This window comes from Lissotriton vulgaris, chromosome 1_2 (genome assembly GCF_964263255.1).
Source record: "Lissotriton vulgaris chromosome 1_2, aLisVul1.2, whole genome shotgun sequence".
Taxonomy (NCBI): Eukaryota; Metazoa; Chordata; class Amphibia; order Caudata; family Salamandridae; genus Lissotriton; species Lissotriton vulgaris.
This window is the reverse complement of record NC_141686.1, coordinates 294,570,871-294,589,754: the sequence shown is the minus strand read 5'-3', so window position 1 is coordinate 294,589,754 and position 18,884 is coordinate 294,570,871. Positions and strand designations below refer to the sequence as shown.

At 51.3% G+C, this 18,884-nt stretch overlaps 1 protein-coding gene across 1 annotated transcript in view; it reads left to right on the top strand.

The window, feature by feature from the left end:
• Positions 1–2,156: 2,156 nt before the first annotated feature.
• ANKRD13D (ankyrin repeat domain 13D) overlaps positions 2,157–18,884 on the top strand; it is a 134,448-nt gene continuing 117,720 nt past the window's right edge. Inside the window, exon 1 of the mRNA XM_086953269.1 lies at positions 2,157–2,810. Coding sequence (XP_086809395.1) covers positions 2,721–2,810 — 90 coding nt within the window. The 5' untranslated portion in view covers positions 2,157–2,720. The remainder of the gene's footprint in view (positions 2,811–18,884) is intronic.

The window sequence follows — 18,884 nt, the reverse complement described above, 5'->3', positions numbered from 1 at the left end:
TCCCTCTCTTTCTCTCTCTCCCTTTTCTTATCTTCTTCCCTTGATTTGCTTTTTGATTATTGTAAGTGTCATGATACCAAGAATTTGTTCATTTGTACCTTTAAAGATTTATTGTATTGTCTTTATTTTTATCCTTATTCTTCAATAAAAAAAAAAACGAGTATTGGAGTAAATGGAATTTGAGGGGTGAGCGGTGGTGCAATTGAAGTTCAAGGGATAGGCATTCAAAAGTGCGGAAAGAGCTGTTAGGAAAAGCCTTAAGTTCCCAGTCCCTCCTTCATCAGTCCTTTCTCCCTCCCTGCAGTCCCTCCTCTCTTAGTCCGTCCTCCCGCAGTATCTCCTCCCTCGCTCTGTCTCTCTTCTCCCTCACTCCTGCCATGACGCCCTTCTCCCTCCCTGAAGTTGCTCCTCCCCGAGTCCCTCCTTTCCTGCCTCTCTTGGGCTCTCCTCCCTCGTTCAGTCTCTCCTCCGTCACTCCATCAGTCCCTCCAACCTCATTCAATTTGAATTTTTAAGGATTTATAGAGCGCTCGTTCACTATGCAGTTTCTTGGCGCTGGGGGGAACACTGAGCTGAAAGGACACAAGTACTAGGGGCTGAAAGCTTGCTGGAACTAAAAAGTTTTGAGGGCCTTGCGAAACTCCATATAGGAAGGGGAGTGTCTGACTGAGGGCGGAAGAGTGTTCCAAAAGGTGGGTGCCAGGACCGAAAATTTCTGGCCTCCCGATCATTGTTTCTTGAAGTGGGGGATGACTAATAGAGATTTGGTGGATGAACGAAGATCTCTAGGGGGGCAGTAGTTGGTAATGGCAGAGTTGATAAAGGCAGAAACCGTGCCCGCCCGAGCTTGAAAAGTAAGGCATCCAAGTTTGAAGAGGGCCCGTTGTTTGATAGGAAGCCAATGAAGAGAAAGGAGGAGAGGAGAGGAGTGATGGGATTTAGATAGGCCATATACCAGTCGGGCTGCCTGGTTCTGCACCAGCTGGAGACGTTGAAGTGCAAGGCAGGGGCGCCTTGTAGATGATGTTGCCAAAGTCGATCTTAGTTAGGACCATGGTCATTACGATCAGTTTAAGTGCAGGGAAAGAAAAAAAACTGGATATTTTCCTAATGATACGCAGGGTAAAGAAACAAGAGGAGACAACAGAACTAATGTGGGAATGAAGTGTGAGATGATGATTAAGTGTGATTCCGAGGGTCTTGACAGAGTGAGAGGGAGACCAAGGGAAAGGGGCCAAAAGGAGGGAGACCAAGGGTTGCCGCTGCCCCCAGTTAGAACCAGCTCTGTTTTATCCGAGTTGAGTTTGAGGTGGTTCGCATTCATCCAATCGCGGATAAACAGCATGACGGACTGGAAGCTAGCGATGCCTGATGTGGGGGGGGAGAAATTAAAAATTAAATCTCCTCCCTCACTCTGTCTCTCTACACTCCCTCAGATCCTCCTTTCTGCCTCCCTCTGGCTCTCCTTCCTCTCTCACTCTTTCCTCCCTCACTCCATCAGCCCCTCTTTCCTCTCTGCAATCCCTCTTTCCTTCCAATAGTCCCTCCTCTCTTCCTGAAGTTCCTCCTCCCTCAGTCCCTCCTTCCTGCTTCCCTTAGTCTCTCCTCAATATTTATCTGCCTCCCTCTGTCCCTCCTTCCTGCCTCTCTCACTCTTTCCTCAGTCTCTCCTCCCTCACTCTCTCCTCCCTCACTCCATCAGTCCCTCTTTCCTCTCTGCAATCCCTCTTTCCTTCCAATAGTCCCTCCTCTCTTCCTGAAGTTCCTCCTCCCTCAGTCCCTCCTTCCTGCTTCCCTTAGTCTCTCCTCAATCTTTATCTGCCTCCCTCTGTCCCTCCTTCCTGCCTCTCTCACTCTTTCCTCCCTCACTCTCTCCTCCCTCACTCCATCAGTCCCTCTTTCCTCTCTGCAATCCCTCTTTCCTTCCAATAGTCCCTCCTCTCTTCCTAAAGTTCCTCCTCCCTCTGTCCCTCCTTCCTGCCTCTCTCTCTTTCCTCAGTCTCTCCTCCATTACTCCCTTAGTCCTTGCCTCCCTCACTCTATCAGTCCCTCTCCCTCCCTCTGTCTCTCACACTCCATCAGTCCCTCCACCCTCTGTCCCTCCTTCCTGCCTCTCTCACTCCTCCCTCGGTCCCTCCCCTCCTCGCCCCTCCCCTGACACACAAAGCCCGGCTGCGCCCAGGCCCGGTGACAGTTGAGGAGCTGCGGCGGCCCCTGCGGCACGGGAGGGGCGGCCCCGCCGTTTCCATGGTGACCCGGAGGTGCTTGGTGGCGCCCCCCACTCCCGCGGGGCGCAGCTGACAACATACCCCTCCCCACCCCCCTCCGCCGGTACACACCCGGTGCACCCCCTCCCGCCCCCGGTACACCCCACCCCTCCGGGTCACCCCGTCAATAAAGACTTCCGCCCGCGGGCCGCAGCGCCATTTCCGGGTTATCCGCCCGCGCGCCGCTCCCGCCCCCTCTGCGGCTTCATTCTGCTGATTCGTCCATTCTAACCCCCCCCCCCCTCTTCTCGTCCGTGGGGGCGGCACTTCCGGCCCCCGGTGCGGCTCTTCCGGGGCCGCAGAGCAGAGGCCCGGCCGCTGCGGCAGGTGCACAGTGGGCCCGAATAACCCCCCCCTCTCCAAAGACCCCTCCCACGACCACCCCCCACCTGGGTGAGATCCCCCCCCCCTTCAGGACGCTCCCCACTCAGCAGAGCAGAAGATGCAGGCGCCATGACGTGGGTGGCAGAAAGATACCCCCTGCACCTGCAGGTCTGGGGCAACCACTACCAGCAGCTGGAGGAAGAGCTGCTGAAGAACCAGGTGAGGGGCACAGAGGGGGCTAGTGGGGCAATGCTGATGAGGAACCAGGTGAGGGGGCTTGGGGGGAGGGCAATGCTGCTTAGGAACCAGGTGAGATGAGCTGGGCTGGGGGGTGGGGGGCCACAGAGGGTACTGGAAGGCAATGCTGCTGAAGGGACTGTGCTGCTGAAGAACCAGATAGGGGGGCAGGGGGGACATAGGGGGGCTGGCTGCTATGCTGCTGAGGAACCAGGTGAGAGGAGAGGGGCGGTCAGTGCTGCTGAGGATCCAGGTGTGGGGGCACAGAGGGGGCTGGGGGCAGTGCTGCTGAGGAACCAGGTGAAGGGGCAATGCTGCTGAAGAACCAGGTGAGAGGAGGAGGGCACAGAAAGGGCTGGCGGCTGGCACACTGAGCAGGCCTGGCATACTGGATACTGTTGCTGAGGAACGAAGGGTGGGGGTATCGGGGAGTGCTGCTATGGAACCGGGTAAGGGCTAGGGGGTTGGCACATAGGAGGCTGGGGCTCCTACTAAGAGACTGTGGAGGCTGGCAGAGTTGGTACAGAGGGAGATTTCACACTACGCAGCCTTGACTGACTGGGTAGAGGTTGATCTGCTAAGCAGACCTGGCATACTGGGCAGTGCTGCTAAAGAACCAAGTGAGACCCAGGCGAAGTTGGGGGACTGACAGACTGAGCAATGCTGCTGATGAACCCGGTGTGGGTTGTACAGTGGGTATAGAGAGACCTGAGTGCGGGCACACTGAGCAGGCCTGGCATACTGAACACTGTTGCTGAGGAACCAGGCGAGTGCTACTGAGAAACGAGGTGATGGGGGGCGGTGGGGGAGGGGAGTGCTGCTGTGGAACCAGGTGGGCTTGTGGGGGAGGGGGGTTGGTACAAAGGAGGCGGGCACTGCTGCTGAGGAACTAGGTGAGGCTGTGGGGGCTGGCAGGGTTGGTACAGAGGGTGCTGGTACGCTGGGCAGTGATCCTGAAGAACTAGAATGTGGCTGGGCGTGTGGCCGAGTGGGTAGAGAGCTAGATGGCAGGCTTGACAGAATGAGTAGAGGTTGGAGCCTTGAACAGAGCTGGACACCGAACAGACCGGACATAATGTGTGGTGCTGCTGAAGAACCAAGTGAGACCCAGGCGAAGCTGGGGGACGGGCAGACTGGGTAGTGTTGCTGAAGAACCTGGTGAGACTTGCACAGTAGATACAGAGAGACCAGGGTGCTGACACACTGGGCAGGGTGGCAGAATAAACAGGCGAGGATGGGGGAGCTGGCAAAGTGGGCACAGAGGGAGCTGGCACAGTGGGTAGGCCTGGCTTGTGAGTCCAGGCCAAACCCAGGGTACTCTCAGACTGGTTAGGGACTGGTGTACCGGCAGCCCTGGCATACTGGGCAGTGCTCTGCAAGATCCGGGGGAGCCTGGGCAGAGTTGAGGACCAGGTAGACTTGGCAGGAGCTGGCATACTGGGTTCAGCTGGAAAATGGGCAGATACAAAGCTGGGGACTTGGCAGAGGCTGGCAGACATTGTACACTGGGCAGTGCTGTTGAAGATCTAGGTGAGGAACTGACAGACGTGGCACAGAGGGGGCTAGATCAGAGGCTAGGAGAACTAGCAGACAGGGCATGAGCTAGAAGACTGGAAGAGGTGGGGCCAGGGTAGTCCTGGCATTCTGGGCATTGCTCCTGAAGAGCTAGGTAAGACGTCGGTGGGCTGTGAGGGATGGGAATCATGTGTACAGAGGGATCTGTGGCTGGCAGACTGGTCAGGGTCTGGCGTACTGGGTAAAGGAAAACATGGGTTCCAGTCAGGCTGGCTGACCTTGCAAAGCTAAACACTTGCTATACTGGGCATTGCTTCCAGAAGAATTAGGTGAGATCCCGATGAAACTGGTGGTGGGCAGAGGTTGGCCGAATGGGCGGTGGCTGGCAGACTGGGCAGAGACAGCTGGCGATTGGGTAGAGGCTCTAGACTGAGCAAGGCTAAGATTGAGCAGAGATGGAGTCTGGCAGGGTGGAGGCAGACACTGAGCTTGTGTTTGCTGACTGGCGACAGAGGTGGAAGTGGGCTTAGTTTGGCAGACTGGCTACAGACAGCAGATGGGACTGGACAGGAGCTCCATCTGGATCTCAACATCACTGCTCAGTATCCAAGGTCTGCCTGTTTCCAGCTTCCCCCAGGCTGCAGACTCGGGGGAGTTGGACACTGGGCGCACCTGGCATACTGGGAAGTGCTGGGGAGCTGCAAACTGGGCAAGCCTGTCATACTGGGCAGTTCTGTTGAAGAACTACGTGAGGTCAAGATGGAATGGGTGGTGAGTAGAAGATGGCAGACAGGACAGACCCAGAGCTGGAGGATGGGTAGCGACTGAAGACTGCGCAGAACTGGAGACAGCAAGAGCCGACAGCATAGGTAAAGTTTGGGAGACTGGAGGCAGAGCCTCAGTGGGGGCTGGCGGACCGGAGGCATAGGTGGAAGCTGAACAGAGGCTGGACAACTAGACAGAGCTGCTGGGAACTGGGTAGGCCTGGTATACTGGGCAAAGCTACTAAAGAGCTAGGTGAAGTCCAGACAGAGATGGTGGTTGGTAGACTGGGCAGAGACAGATCTGGAGACCAGATGGAGGCTGTATCGAACTAGGGGACTGGGCAGTGGCAGCTAGACTTGATACAGAGGGAGCTGGATTCTGGATAGAGGTGGAGACTGGTTGAAGTCTGGCATACTGGAGGCAGAACCTGAGCTGGGACTAACTGGAGGCGCAGGTGAAGTCTGGGCAGGAGATGACAGAGTTGGTACAGACAGAGCTATGGTCTGGGCGGCAGAGCAGGGGGCTAGGGTTGCCGACTGGGCAGAGCTGGAAACTCTACATACCTGGCGTACTGGGCACTGCTGCTGAACTAAATGAGGCCCAGACAGAGCTGGGACTAGGCAGAGGTTGACAGACTGGTTAGAGATACAGCTGGGGTCTGGACAGAGGCTGGCCAAGTGGAAGCAGAGCCTGGGCCTATCCTGATAGACCGGGGACTGGGTAAGGACAGAGGTGGACATTAGGCAGAGGTTGGCAGTCTTGACAGGGGATGAAGACTGGTTAGAATCTGTCAATCTGGGCAGAGCCTGGTACACTGAACTTTGCTGGGAACTTGGCAGAAGCTGGCATGCTAGATGCTGGGCTGTATCCTGGACCAGGTCTGACAGACTGGAGGCAGAGACTGGGCCGGGCAGATGTGGGTGTATTTGTAGGGCTTGGACCAGACTAAGGCTGGCAGACTAAGCTGGTCTTTGGACAGGGCAGAGGCTAACAGAAATTAAATAAATTAAATACCAGCATTTGTAAAGCGCATTGCTGCCTCCGGAGAGGTGTCCCGGCGCTGGGGGGCGGCGGGAAGATTAAGCGAGGTATTGCTCAGTCACAAGGTGCTGGGCTAACCTGCCGCCAGCGATCCAACCATGAGCCCCCGTGTTCCGGAGTCAGCCACCCTGGCCGCTGCACCACACCTCTTCCTGCAGAGACCGAGCTCGAGGCTGTGTAGAGTGTGGGTTGAGCAGAGGCTAGCACTCTGAGCAGAACCATTCAGAGTGGACAGAGGGGTGAGCGATTGTAACCAGGCAGAACTGGAGACTGTGCAGCGACTGACAGACTGAGTTCACAGATGGAGGATAGGACTGGGCAGAGCCAGGAAAACTGAAAAGAGATGGAAACTAGGCAGACCCTGGCACTGGAGGCAGTGCGTAGCAATCTAGACAGATCTGAAGGCTGGACTGGATGGGACACACTGGGAAAAGACACTGACCGCTGAGCCTGTAACTAGGCGAGGTCGCTCCACGCACTGCTGCTTCCTGCCTCGCTCGTTTTCCGCTGTTTTGCCGCTCTCTGTCGCTCGGACGACCCAGCCACCGCTGAGCCGCCCACCTCCAGTCTCCTTTTCCCGCCGCTGCCTCCGTGCGGCCCCCCCCTCCAGCCCATTCGCCGCCCCGCTCCCGCCACCCAGCTGCTCTTCCCTCCCGGCTCCTTACTTATGATGCCCTCAGAGCGACCGCGCAGCGGACGCGCCGAAGGCGTGCCAAAGGCAAGCCCGTCCGCGCCCAGCGCCAGAACCCGAACCCCTGGTCCTCGTCGATGCCAGTGCACCCGACAAACTTATGATGCCGCAACCCTCCAAGCACTCAATGCCCGCCGGAACCCCGCCTGCTACCGAGCCACCCCGAAACGCACCCACGGACCCTTCACCTGCCAAGCCTGCAAGTTCACCTGCCTCCGGACCTGAACCGCACCCGCCAAGCCGAGCACCAGCAGCAACCACCTCAAGTGCATCCTGCTCAACACCCGCTCCGTCCACACACATGCTGTCGAGCTCTGGAACCTGCTCGACACAACATCACCAGACGTCGCCTTCTCACTGAAACCTGGATGAACGCCTCCTCAGCGCTCGACATCGCCATCATCATCCCGGACGGATACAAGATCACCCGAAGGGACCGCGTCAACCAGACGGGAGGAGGCATCGCCATCGTACACAAGAACACCATCCGCATCACAACCAGCTCCGACAACACCTTCACCGCCGCCGAACACCTCCATTTCCAGATACACACTGACCCCAAGACCACCCTCAGAGGCACCCTCATCTACAGACCCCTGGGACCACGCACACAATTCAGCGAAGACATCACAGACTTCGTCAGCCCGCACGCCCTCCCCTCCGTCGACTACATCCTCCTAGGGGACCTCAACTTCCACCTGGAGAACAACAAGGACAACAACACCACCACCCTGCTGGACAACCTCGCCACCCTCGGACTCAAACAACTGGTGAACACCCCCACCCACTACGCCGGCCACACGCTTGACCCAGTCTTCTCCTCCAGAAAGTACATCTCCTTTAGCCATTCCACCGGACTTCATTAGACTGACCACAGCTGCGTCCACTTCAGCTTCAGAAGAACCAGGACCCACCACCACCCGCAACAGATTCCTCGCAGGAACTGGAACAAGATCACCGCCGACCAGCTCACCACCTCCCTCAGCCAGAACGCTCCCGCCAGCACAGCTGACCCCAACAAAGCAGCCAACACCCTCACACAGTGGATCACCAACTGCGCAGGCGACCTCGCACCACTGAAGACCCCTCCCAGCGGACACAGAAGCAAGAAAGCCTCTTGGTTCACCGACGAACTTAAGGACTCCAAGAAGAACTGCCGCACCCTCGAGAAAGCATGGCGCAACGACCAGACCGCAGACAACATGACTGCCCTGAAGCACGCCACCCGCAAACACCACCAGCTGATCCGCACCACCAAGAAGACAGCATTCAAAGAACGACTGGACACCAACGCCCACAACAGCAAGGAACTCTTCAGCATCGTCAAAGAGCTCTCCAACCCCAGCGCCGGAAACAACATCGCTCCCTCGCAAGACCTCTGCGACTCACCCGCCTCGTTCTTCCACCACAAGATCGCCGAAATACACAACAGCTTCGGCACACCAACCATGCACCCAACCACCGAACCAATGCCCCCCACCACCACCCTCTGTGCCTGGACTCCGGTCAGCACCAAACACACCACTCGCACGATGAACACCATCCACTCCGGATCCCCAACCGACCCCTGCCCCCACCACGTCTTCAACAAGGCCGACTCCATCATCGCACCCCAACTCCAGGACGTCATCAACGCCTCCTTCAACACCGCCACCTTCCCGGAAAGCTGGAAGCACGCCGAGCTCAGCGCCCTCCTGAAAAAACCTACAGTGGACCCCACCGACCTCAAGAACTTCAGCCCCATCTCGCTCCTCCCCTTTTCCGGCCAAAGTCATCGAGAAGACCGTCAACAGACAGCTGGCCGCCTTCCTCGAGACTAATGGATCCCTCAACCACTCGCAGTCCGGCTTCCGAGTCCACCACAGCACGAGACTGCCCTCATCGCAGCCACTAACGACATCAGATCCCTGCTGGACACCGGGGAAACAGCGGCCCTCATCCTCCTGGACCTCTCCGCAGCGTTCGACACTGTCTGCCACCGCACCCTAGTGCAGTGCCTCAGCAACATCGGAATCCAAGAGAAGGCACTGGAGTGGATCATCTCATTCCTCGCCGGAAGAATCCAGAGAGTCCGCCTCCCCCAGTTCAGATCCGAGGCCACAGAAGTCATCTGCGGCGTACCACAGGGATCATCACTCAGCCCCACCCTCTTCAACGTCTACATGAGCCCCCTCGCACGCCAACACAACCTCAACATCATCTCCTACGCCGACGACACCCAGCTGATCCTCTCTCACACCAACGACCCAGCCACCGCCAGAACCAACCTACACGAAGGGATGAGAGACTTCGTCGAGTGGATGAAGAACAGCCGCCTGAAACTGAACTCAGACAAGACGGAAGTCCTCATCCTGGGGTCATCGCCCTCCGCCTCGGACGACTCCTGGTGGCCTCCGGCCCTGGGCACCGCACCCAAGCCAACGGACTACGCACGTAACCTGGGCTTCATCCTGGACCCCTCCCTCTCGGTGACCAGACAAGTCAACGCCGTCTCATCGTGCTTCAACACCCTACGCATGCTCCGAAAGATCTTCCAATGGATCCCCACCGAAACCAGGAAGACGGTCACCCAGGCACTCGTCACCAGCCGACTGGACTATGGAAACCCCCTCGACGGAGGAACCACAGCCAAACTCCAGAAAAGACTCCAACGCATCCAGAACGCATCCGCACGACTCATTCTGAACATCCCCTGACACAGCCACATTTCCGGCCACCTGAGAGACCTGCACTGGCTCCCCGTCAGCAAGAGGATCACGTTCAGACTCCTCGCCCACGCACACAAGGCTCTCCACGACCAAGGCCCCAAGTACCTCAACAACCGCCTGACCTTCTACACGCCCACCCGACAGCTACGGTCGACCAGCCTCGCACTCACCGTCGTTCCACGCATCCGCAGAGCCACCGCCGGAGGAAGATCCTTCTCATACCTGGCAGCCAAGACATGGAACTCCCTCCCCATCCACCTTCGGCTAACCCAGGACCATCTCACCTTCAGGATGCTACTCAGGACCTGGCTTTTCGAGCAGTAGCGGACCCCTCTCCCCCAGCACCTTGAGACCCTTCCGGGTGAGTAGCGCGCTATACAAATGTCATGATTGATTGATTCATAAATGGGCAGAGCCAGACAACCTTTCACAACACATCAGAGCCTTCTCTCTACTTGACGTTTGCCAGAAGCTGAAGACCAGGCTTTTCCAGTAAGCCCCCAGGGCTGCCCTTTGTTCAAACAAGGAACGGTGACCTGGAGGTGGTGAGTTGAACACAGAGAGGGTTGGAGATATATGGGATCAAGAGGTTCTACCTTATAGATATTCCTGTGTACAATACATACTGCCTTAAACTGGACCATTTTTAACAGGGAGCCAGTGTAAAAGCCGAGTGTATTCGAGCTATGGTCACATTTGCATAACTTGAAAACCAGCCACATTCTGGGTGAACTTCAATTTGGGCAGTAGATCTCCTGGAATACTATTGTAGTAGTCTAACCGAGATATACCAGAGCTGTTGCCACACAATGACATGTAGGACCTGCTTAAGCATGTGGATCATCTAGAAACATAATGCAGTAACGCAGTCAGTTTGTGCAGAAATAGAAGAGGAGTCATCTCTACCGGATATTGCCTTGGCCTTACCCGAGGATTATAAAATATGCCATCTTGACAGGACAATAAAAAGGGGTGGAGGGCTTGCGATTATTCACAAAGCTGGGCTAAAAGTTAGTATCATTGACTCACACCAGATAGCGGAAGGCGAGTTTCTGATCTTCTTGCTCAAAATTGGTAATAATACCTCTTGGAAAGGTGCTCTAGTATATCGACCACCAGACGCCAAAGCCAATTTTGTTACCAAGCTGGTCGGGCTTATAGCCCCTCATGTTTTGACCAGCTCTAACTTCCTATTATTGGGAGATTTTAACTATCACTTGGAGCTGACCCAAGATCCTCATTCAGTGGAGCTAATAAATAGTTTCCACTCTTTGGATCTAAGGATGTTAGAGACAGGCCCGACACATAAAGCTGGACATACGCTGGATGTAGTGTGTGCCAACGCCCAACAATCCAGACTGATAGATCTAGTGCCTATTCTTTGGTCTGACCACAGTCTTATTAATTTCGAAATACAAAGTTATGAAAGGGTATCATCTCACAACAAGAACCTAAAATCCTGCCGTCCGTGGAAAAACATCAATGTCACCGAGTTTGCGGAAATATTTACTCCACCTGATTTGGGTTCTGAATCCCCCATTGATAAAATTGTTTCCGACTTGGATGGAGCTATAGTCAACGCTCTGGACATCATAGCGCCTAAACGACAAATAAAATGCCCCTCGAATAAAGCTCCCCTGGTTTGCAGAAGAGTTAAAGCAAAATAAACAAGAAGCCAGGGTAGCAGAACGCAGATGGAGGAAGACCAAGACTAACGAAAATAAAACCCTCTATAAATCCCTTCATAAAAGATATTTGAACAACATTGCCCTGGCCAAAAAAACATATCTCAGTGAAAAGATAAGGAAGGCAGGTAATTCACACAAGGAACTATACGCTATAGTGAAAGGATTTACTTCTCCCCTGCAATGCCAACTTTCTACCCCTGAATCTCAGAAATGGGCAGACACACTTGCCTCATATTTTAAGGATAAAATCGATGCCATCCATAGGACCTTTCCCAATGAACCCATTGACAGGGTGCGGGCAATCCAGAATGAACCCTTCAATCCTCTGAACTCTCCTTGCGACTACAAGCTCATTAAGTTCAATCCAATCACAGAGGAAGAGGTAAATATCAGGCTGAATAAAGCTAAATCAGGCTCTCCCAACGACGTTGCTTCCGTTCAGATCCTGAACATTGGTGGTGGTCCGCACTCCAATATTGATCTATTTTAATCCATGTTTCTTCCAACCAAAATATTTACACAAATGCGTGCGTCCCTGGGATTGTGCAAGCCCGAATACACTGAAAAGTATAAACATATGGGGAGCATGCATGCACATACTCCACTCCCAGGTGCACTGCTCGGGGGGATATCAAATCCAGCTTCATTTAAACTCGTTTCACCATTTCACATTTTATACATTGTTTGTCTTTTCTTGTTTTTACGTTGTTGTCACTTTTAACCAATCCACATGATTCTCGCACTGCATGTAAGTAACTTCTCGTATTTCAATGTGCCCATCCGGACCTCTTTTGTAAATAAGATCTTAAATGCACAAAAAATGTTCAGAGCAGCAATCTTTTTATTTTATATAGAACCCAATGCATTTCGGGCTATAGTCCAGCCCTTCGTCAGGGGTAGCTGAAAAACGAATAATAATGAATAATATATTATTATAAAATAGTACCAATGTTACTACAGCCCTTTTTTTAAAAAAAACATTATCAATGCAAGCGATCTCGGGGCCAGTGCTAGTTAGACTCTGTATGCATCAACTTTACACAAATCCGTAGTCATCCTCATTACTGCTTAAACCATAAGTTTAACATTACTAACGTCACCGCAAAAGATGCTTATTATATCACTGGGGGGTTTAAATTACTGTGTGCTTATATACCTGTTTAGCACCACGCAAAGAGCTTTGCATTATTGGAAGATCCTGACCAAACTTGGCCCCGCACTGGTGCCAATCGTAACCAACATCTTTAATGTATCACTTAGCCAAGCTACTGTCCCCTCCGTTTGGAAGGAAGCTTTGATCCAACCCATCCTGAAAAAAACCAATGCTGACCCCAACCAATCGATAAATTATCGCCCCATCGCCCTGCTTCCACTTTTTAGTAAGATCATGGAAGCTTCCATTAACGCTCAAATGACCAAATTTCTAGAGGATAACGGCATCCTGGATACATCTCAATCAGGCTTCAGAGCGTCCCATAGCACGGAGACGGCTCTTGTAGAGATAGTGGACAACATCAGACTAGCTCTTGATTCCAAGCAATCTGCGATTCTCATCCTGCTCGATTTGTCGGCAGCCTTCGACACCATCTCCCACAGCATACTCTTAGAGAGGCTGGAAGAGATTGGTGTCGGGGGCCATGCCCTTAGCTGGATCAAGAGCTATCTCAAGGACAGACGATCTAGAGTCAAAATAGGCCTTTTCCTATCTGACATGGTGGAGAATGATAAGGGAGTCCCCCAGGGCTCAATACTCAGCCCCACCCTTTTCAATGTTTACCTCTCCCCTCTAGCAAATATTATTAGAAGCTTTGGGTTCGATACGGTATCTTATGCCGAAGATACCCAAATCTTGATTAAGTGGGGACATAATTTGCTAGATGTCCTAACCAGATTTAGCAACTGCATGAATAGCCATAAACACCTGGATGGCTAAGAACTATCTCATGTTGAATACGGCTAAAACTGAGATCATGCTCTTTGGCCCGGCAAAGAAGACTTGGTCAGCCGATTGGTGGCCAAACGAGCTAGGGCAGTGTCCAATGCCCAAGGAAACTGTGAAGAACCTCGGCATCCTATTAGATGATACACTATCTATGTCACCACACGTCAACCAGGTAGTCCAGACGAGCTTTGGAATCATGAAAAGCCTCAGGAAGATTTTTAGGTGGCTTCCCATAGACTGTCGCAAACCCCTCATCCAAGGCCTCATAATTAGTCGCCTTGACTATGGGAATGCACTGCTTGCGAACATCAACGAAGGAGCACTGACAAAGTTGCAGGTGCTGCAAAACACAGCAGCCAGACTGACTCTTAACTTGCCTCCTCGCACCCCTTCTGCCCCTACCCTCACTAAGCTCCACTGGTTGCCAGTGAGGAAAAGGGTAAAATTTAAGATCTGCTGCTTGGTACGCAAGTCAGTTCATGCCCAGGGACCTGCCTACTTGAAGAAAAAACTAACTAGCTATCTTCCGACCAGAACCCTCAGATCGGCTGACAAAAACCTTCTATGTGTCCCTAAAGTTCGCACAGTGAGGAATGGAGATCGCAGTTTTTCTAAACTCGCTCCTGATCTATGGAACTCCCTCCCAATGTCACTCAGAGCTGATAATAACTACCGATCCTTCAGGAAAAGCCTCAAAACATTGGTATTCTAAATCACCTCCCATGAGCTCTGCTTGACACTGCATTCTTGTCTGGGTACATCTGTTCGCGCTCTGAGACCGTCTGACGGTGAATTACGCGCGCTATAAATGCATAAACTAAACTAAACTAAGAATCTGAATTGAGGGTGATTCACAAAACCTTTGCTTTGTGAACTGCATTTGGATGTGTCCACAGGCATATTTGCGACAGTGTGTTGCACCATCAGGCGTAGTCTTCTCCCAAGAGATGGCTGTCACTTTTGCCTATGTTGAGTTAATTTCATATTTTAGAGTTCATCCACTGGATGTAAGTCCATCCTTCACTCTCATAGCTGAGATGGGGGCCAACTGATCAAATCTGATGAGGTTCTGAGTGTCCTCTATAATCAACAATTGATTCTGTTGGGTAATACAATTGCTGTGTTATATGTAATCAAATACAAAAGCAGTCATATATCCTAAATTAACTTTTCAATAAATGACATTTTAAGACCGTATATTTACGATAAGAGCATACCAAAAAAGACATAAGTTGTGAGGAGGGTATTTTTACTCTTTTCTGGTTTGCAAAAGAATCCAATATGGCTGTCACAGGCACAATTAAATTGCGGCAAAACAAAGAAGGAGACTATTGTGAATTTAGGTGACATAAAGTGACAAGTGAAGTCAGTGATAGGCTATATACATGACCTATGTGACATAAATGTATGATTTTTTGTAAATGTTTCTGTCCTATATCCAATTTTGTAAAATGAATTCACAAGACCCAATAGTGATTTTTTTTTTTTTTTAAGTCGGGTCAAGGAGACTGTATGGACATGAATGATCATATCGTTAAGGTTTCGACCCGGGAATTGCTCAGTTGGTCAAGCTTAAAGGCGTGTCTTCCTCAGGACTGTGAGAAACGATGCGAACAGCCACACGAACTAGGAATCCGATAATTGGATTCTAGAGATGCGTAATGACTAACGGAGATCCGGTGCGGATGTCCTGCAGGAGATGGGAATCCGTTCGTCCTATTAATTAAAAGGACATAGTAGGGATCCTAAAGAGGTATCCTAGACTAGATCCTAAAGAGGTATCCTTGACTGAATCCTAAAGAGGTATCATAGACGTCCACCATCCGGTTGGAGTCTTGTGTTGAGTAAGATTGTCTAGAATATTTGAAGAGTTGGAGACATCCACCATCCGGTTGGAGTCTTGCAGTATTGTATTTTGTATGGTAATTAAGGTTGCCAGAACGGTCTAAAACTTCAATGGTCGGAAATCAATGCCGCACGACTGGAATTCTCATTCATTCGAGTGTCATAGGCATAGGAAACTGCCTTCAGCTCAAAGGATCTGGTAAACTTCTACATTGGACGGATTTGAATATTGAAAATTAACGGCGATAGGCAGGATACCTGGAGGATGTCACTGCGACTTGTACCATATATCGCAGTTATTGTGCCTTTGGACTCTGTGCTCAACTGTGATCCTGTTTGCAGTTGAGTGCGGTGTCAGCAGGCCTAACTTAACGTGCTGCTCTGAGCTTGTGGCTACACTAGGGATTGGTTTATTTGCACCATTGTACTGTATGACTGTGACCACATATATGCAGTTGTTTGTTGAGTGCAGGTCATGCCGCTTTCTATAGAGTGGTGATTGGGCAGCTGCCTGGCATTAAAGTTAACAAAATATTTATTCATCTTCTTGGCTACTGTCAAACATTTACATGTGGCTAACACCTACTGTAGTAAATTAGCTTCCTTTTATGTATAGTGTGGAGAAGTGTGGCTCACTGGTTAGAGCAGGCAGACCCTGAAGCAGAGGTCAGACCCAGAACCAGGGTTCAATTCCCGACGCGGCAGGGTCTTGAGCTCAAATGTCCATGGACTCGATAATTCTCGCTTCGGTGCCTGACCTAATCATGGGTTCACACTCTGCAACTCTGGGCATTAAGCTTGCTTAATCTCCACAACGGCCCCCTGCGGCGGGATGCCTGGCTTTCACCTTGGGGATGCCCTGTAGGGGCTATCTCACAGGGAAAAGCCAGGACGGGTTCCCAAGGCAAGCGCGGAGATACCCCTTCGGGGTCGATTCAGGCGCTATATAAGAAACATAAACATAATAATAATATATTTTCTTAATAATAAATGTTATAGTAAAGTTAATAAAAGATCTAAATTAAAGTATATAGCTCCCTACCACATTTAATCTCCTGACTGCTGTAAAACTTTGCTGAAACTTTCCGAGATCTTGTATTGCTCCATCAGTCTCCTATAACTCTATTTTAGAATAATAATCCCCCAAATATAGGACTTGCACCTGAAAACCACTGGCGGGGTCAAAGAAGTAATCCGGTCCTGAGGACCTTTCTCAGTAGAGCGTTGTGATGTGAGGAGGAGGATCCGGCAGCCAAGTTACTGGAGCTGCTCAATGCCATGTTCAGTTGCAGTCTAGGGCCAAGTCCCGGCTACCCTTACTGACCCAGCCTGACCATCTGTACTCTTCAGTTCAGCCCAGCTTTCTAATCTGGCCAAAGAAGAGGAGATGAGACCACATGGTTACCAAATTCTATGCCTTTCTTCTGGGACCACACTTCAGCTGTACTCTCTGATCCAGTAGAGAAGGGACAAGCATAAGTCTGATTAAGAGCTGGGTGGCCAGAGTGAGATTGTTTGTTAGCTTTTTTGTTTTTAGAGTTTTATATAGCGTGAACTAGACCCAGGACATTGGGTATCAGAGCGCTTTACATGAGCATCAGTTTTGTTACAGAACGACACATTCATTTTGTTAGGCACAGGGAGATTAAGTGATTTGCCCACAATCACATAATGTTGAGTGTCGTTTCCGAGACTCGAACCCGGTTCCCCAGCTTCGAGGTCCACCGCTCTAGCTGCAAGGTTACATCCTCTCTATTAAAGCACTGGCCCTTGAGCCCAGCACACAGGCTCGGACATCGTAAAGGTGGTTCATGTGTTTGTGACTGATCCTCTTGACCCCGATTAGTCTTCCCAATGCGCAGATTTGCAACAAACCAAGCCTAGGGTCTCCCTCAGCCTATTTGAGGAGTCTGGAGCTGAGTGGAAGACACCCTGGAATGGGAAAGACAGCGAATCTTGCTATAGTGGCAGGATGTGGTGTGCCAGTGGCTTGTGTACAGTTTGTGCTTTGGGCCTGAAGCTTCGAAATATAGAATTAACCAAATCATTTCTGAATAAAATCTCCGCCTTGTAACGGAAAAAAAAGCTAAAAGTGAAGTGGCTTGGTCATAGTTTATTGTGCACAGGCTGTACCTGGAGGAAAATATCTGAACACTATCTCGCACACTAACACTTAATTGGAAGAAAATAAACCCCTCGGTTGCCTGCACAAAAATAAACAAACTTTACTTTAGTAAAGTTATTTTAAAAAAGAAGTGAATAGCCCATAGTGATCCTCGTGACCCCCATACCGCCACACACCTACACAAACACATTGTCTTTGGAAACAAGAGATCGATTTTATAAACAAGTTCATAGCACCCAGCACCAACTGCCTTGTCTCATGGCGTGCACAGATAAGGCGCTCATGAAATCCCATAGAACGGTAGGTACACACTTTGCGAGCTCGCAAGGATGAAAGGCTGCGCTGGGAATGACAAGAATCGGTTCCATGAGCTTTCGGTTCCATGAGCTTTCGGTTCCATGAGCTGCAGGGCCCTAGGCTGAAGGTCACGGCCTAACCTCTTATTGAGATAGTGCAAACATTAAAATAAATCGATATCCGACTGAGGTTGTGTGAGGTGTAAACAATAAACACTATTCGAGTCTGTCTCGGGGTCTAAGAATTTAAACTATTAAATTCCATTATGGATTTCGAGTTTAGATTGCACTATCCATTTGCTTTCCTTTAAACAGAAGCAATGTCTCTTCCCACTCAATAGTATTATCCCAAAGTATAGCCATCTAGTTACGTTTGTTTACTTAACTCTGCGTAAAATGCACCTTCTCCACGTAAAAGCCACGCACTCTGTGTTAATTAAAACAAGGAGGCAATGCTCGCTCCTGCAGGCTAAACTCTGTGGGATGTGATAAATGCAGGGGGAGGGGTAGGGGGAGTGTAGCCGAGAGCACACTAGGCGTTTCCCTTGCGGGAGCGAGCAGAGGCACCATCTGTTTGCAAGTTAAATACAAACAGATGGTTTCAAAGCTCGCTCTAGCAAGGGAATCGCCAAACGTGCACTGAAAGCAATGCAAAGCGTGCACGTTTTTGGCCCAAAAAGTGAATCGATTCCTAAAGGTTTCCTCCTAACCAGCGCATGCACGCTGCGTAGGCGAGACCTAAAAAGCAGGTCGTACTACTTTGTTTTGCCTTCAGTTCCCCTGCAGGGTGCGGTGTAACAACCATTACTGTCTCTCCTGGCTCAGCTATTTCATGTAGTTTGGAGGGGAGGCGAGAGGCCTGCTGCCCTTCCGCCGCATGGGGTCCTCGCCAGAGTCTGTTAGCTCAGAGGGCATCTTGCATATCTCCCCAAATAGAGCTTCAGTATAAATGGGACTGGAGCTCCCAAAACACTAAGAAGGGCTCCTAGCCCCATACTGTGCAACTGTTCAATTCTCACTCGAGGAGTGTGGCTCAATGGTTAGAGCGGCATACCCTGATGCAGAGGTCTGGCCCGGGACCTGGGTTCAATACCCGACGCGGCATGGTCTTGGGCTCATTTGTCAGCAGACTCGATAATTCTCGCCTCGGCGCCTACTCTAATCATGGGGTCCCACGCTGCAACTCTGGGCAATAGCTTGCTTAATCTCCACAACGGCCCCTACAACACTGGGATGCCTGGCTTCACCCTGGGGGTGCCCAGGAGGGGCTCTCACAGGGAGAGCCAGGAAGGGTTCCACAGCGTTATACAGCGCCGGGACCCCCCGGTGATGGGCATCTGTGTGCTTTACAAGTATCCTACATTTACATCTTATTTGATGATCGCATCCGTCACCACGACTTTAAAGGATGTCAGTTCTCTGATGTCAGCATCTATCTTT